At 32.0% G+C, this 3,489-nt stretch overlaps 1 protein-coding gene across 1 annotated transcript in view; it reads right to left on the reverse strand.

Moving 5' to 3' along the window:
• The window catches only part of LOC106687444 (proteasome adapter and scaffold protein ECM29), a gene marked incomplete in the record, with an annotated part of 47,587 nt that overhangs the window by 28,248 nt on the left and 15,850 nt on the right, over positions 1 to 3,489 (reverse strand). Inside the window, 1 exon segment of the mRNA XM_024361938.2 lies at positions 2,011 to 2,209. Coding sequence (XP_024217706.2) covers positions 2,011 to 2,209 — 199 coding nt within the window.

Consider the following 3,489-nt stretch of genomic DNA (forward strand, 5'->3'; position numbering starts at 1 on the left):
ATTTAAATGTATTTAAAGACAGGAATGATTTCATAATTATTTAAAACAAAATAGAACTAATTATAGTGTAGTTCTTTCATCTCTTATATCAACAAATAAAACAAAGAAAGTTGAAAATAATAACTAACAATGTATTCCAACAAAGAGAGTAGTTAACTACTAGCATTTGGTAATAAACCAACATAACTAAATGTTAACAGAACAATTATATATAAATAAAATACATAAGCTAAAAATTAATTATAATACATTTTTTGATAAAAGTGAATCAGTTATTTCAGTGACATGAGCTATTTTCACTAGTAACATGAGTCATTTCTGTAATAACCGACAACATTGTTTTTAAAAAAAGAGTAAATATTTGTAAAACACAGTGTCAGATTTAAGTAATCCGATTTTTACGGTTATTTTTTGGTTTTATATAAAGTTGGGGTCGGGGGTCTCATTTTCTTATGCCTCCCCTTTCCGCGGACACCAGAAGGCCCTGAAGACGCCGCGACTGCAATGCCGCCCCAGCCTATGCACCATGCAAGCTAGGACCTGGCCTACCCCTACCATCACGCCAGAGTCCAGGACACGCTGGCCAGCCACTGAAGAGATGACGTCTTTTCAGACACCAGGCGAAAATACATGGTTTTCACCATTTCGCCCACAGCACACCTAGACGAGGGAAGTGGCTAGAAGAGGTCACCGAGGGAAGCGGATAAAAGACGTCACTGAGGGAAACGGTTAGAAGACGTCACAGCAGCGGCAAAAACGTCATTCAACAGATAAGCAATATTATAAGCCATGAGACCACCCAAATTTGTTCCTATATTACATTATTATAGATAAAGATTTATGGACTAACACAATAACCCAGTATTGCCCCTCCAGGTATTAACACTCATGAAATAAAAGGAAAATATATGCATGTTCTTTTGAATGAAAAGTCTCACAATTTTCGGCCCCCCTTTTCTACACTAATAACATTTTAATTATAATCGTAAAATATACTCGGGACACCTGCAGTATAGCACGAGCAAGTCCCAATGTAAACACACAGTATTTAACTACTAATTCATATAGTTTAGTTATTATTAAATCAAATAATTAGATATTAATTTAAATATCCATCTATTGAGTCTTAGAAGCTCCGTTGTACGCCATCCTCTACTCCATCATTCTTATTATTAATATTTTCTTAAAGAATTACTTCTTAAAATGCAAAAGAGTTATTAGTAAGCAGTGAAAGAATTTCTGAGTAGTACACTATATAAATGTAAATTCAATAATTCTGTGCCCAAATGCAATGAGTTCCGGATCAGTAGTAATACTAGGTAGTATTTGATTTGATCCTTCCTTTTGTTTAACCCAGATTTCTTGAATTATTTTTTAACTGTACTAACTATAAGGTCATGTAAGGAATGACTGTAGTGTTCTAATTTGATTTAAAAATAAAACGTAACTAAATCATAATCGAAGGGTTTTAATTTGGTTTAATAATAAAACATAACTAATAATTAAAACAAAAAATAACCTCCTATATAAATTATTGAATCAATGATATGATAAAAAAATAAACCAATGTTCCATGTTTCAATGAGGAGAAAATTAAAAGCTTTTTGCAGAATAGAAGAAATTCATAATGAAAAAAGTCTGCTTAATGCATAAGTTAAAATAGATTTCTTACCATTTCTCCTGAACAGGTAGATAATAATTAGTTATATTTCAAGATTTAAAAATAAATTTTATAATTTTTATTTTTAAATTAATTTGATAGGTTATTCGAGATTATTCTCAGATTATTATTTACAGAAGGAGTTGTGTTTGAAACAAGTGTCAAGAAAAATACATTTGTGCGGGATGAATGGATTATGATAAAATTAAGTTTGCCATTCCCTAACTTTAGTGAGGAAGCACAAACATATAAAATGGGTAATTCGATACAAAATGTTAAGTGGTTATTGGTGAGTAATAATACATAAATATATTTACAAAATAGATTAAATTCCAGATGGAAAGATATACCTCTTCTATTGTGTCGAATAGGAATGTAAGGAGGGTAAGATCCCTGGATATAAGAGATGGACACTTCCTTACTAGCTGTCCAACAAGTGGAAATGTTTTCTCCTTCAGAGAAATTTCTATTTCAGGTTCTTGAAGAAGTTTTAGAAACCCAGAATCGAGAAGAAGGGGAGCAACCTGTTTCAAATGATTTTCCTGTAAACTGTAAATTAACCGACAGTATCATATTAGACACAGAAGATATATTACTTTAATAAATTAAACAACCCAATTAGGTCAATAAACATGATAAGTATACCAAAATAAATTTTATACCAGGTATGAGAGAAAAAGTTATATACAGGTAAAGATTTTTGTGTTTATTTTTAATTTAATTTAATATATGTTGTTAATTATTTCAAAGTTTAATGATACTAGGGAAATTTTTCCTGATAAAATTAAGAATAAGTATTGTTATACATTATCTTTCCACACTATTTACTACTAAAATAATACAAGCCGTGAAACCTGGGCCCTGTTTCATAATAAACTACAAACTATTACTATTAGTCTTTTAGTTTGTACTTGGTACAATTTCGTTGACTTGTACAGTGTTGATTAGTAATTTTTTTTTTTTTAACTCCTATAATATCACTAATAGTTGTTTCTATCAAGAAACAGAAAGTATCAGTGCTTGTACATTGAACTTTTTATAATTGTATTTACGAACTAATACCAATACTAATATTAGCTCTCATTATGAAACAGGGCCCCGGCACTAGCAAAAAATACTTTAAATGTTTTTAAAAAAATAATGCTAACTGGAGATATCACGAAAAAACCCTCTAAGTCAGAAAACATTATAGGTATCTTACAAAGAAATGGCTGAAACAGAATTTCTCTACAATGATAAACTGTTTTTTTTTTTCTTTTATATTTAGATCTGCACTTTTCAAATACAAGATTGACAATCAGTAGATTGGTTCACTGCTAAATTAAAATTAAAATTATTAATATTACATTATTGGTTTGTTGCAGTGTTTCATTAAGCTCCAAAAAAACAAAAAAACATTTTAGTTCCTGAACTACCAAAGCAAACATAAAAGGTTCGACATGGAGGAATAATAGTGATTATAAGAATTATTCCATTGGTCTATGTCGGGGTAGGCTCACTTGCCAGATGTGTCCCCCCCATATTACCAGTACCAAAGCAAACATAAGATAAGGAATTGTATCCTTGCTAATGCATCACATCTACAGACGATGTGGTAGGCTGTCTCATCATCCTTTCGGCAGTCTCATTTTATAGGGATGCTTATTCAACTGGCAGTGGCCTGTATATAGACCTCTCACCCATCTATAGGGGCCTCTACATGTTGGCCAAGCCAAGGCTAACTCGAGTATGCACGAGCATGTGGAGGGTGGCTTGTACGAGTTGGCCTAGGCTCGTTGCCGATCTGTCGAGAGTCGGTTTTTGGACACAGATCAAAGGGGTTCGTGAGA

This window comes from Halyomorpha halys, unplaced genomic scaffold (genome assembly GCF_000696795.3).
Source record: "Halyomorpha halys isolate HHAL.00 unplaced genomic scaffold, Hhal_1.1 Scaffold964.1, whole genome shotgun sequence".
NCBI lineage: Eukaryota > Metazoa > Arthropoda > Insecta > Hemiptera > Pentatomidae > Halyomorpha > Halyomorpha halys.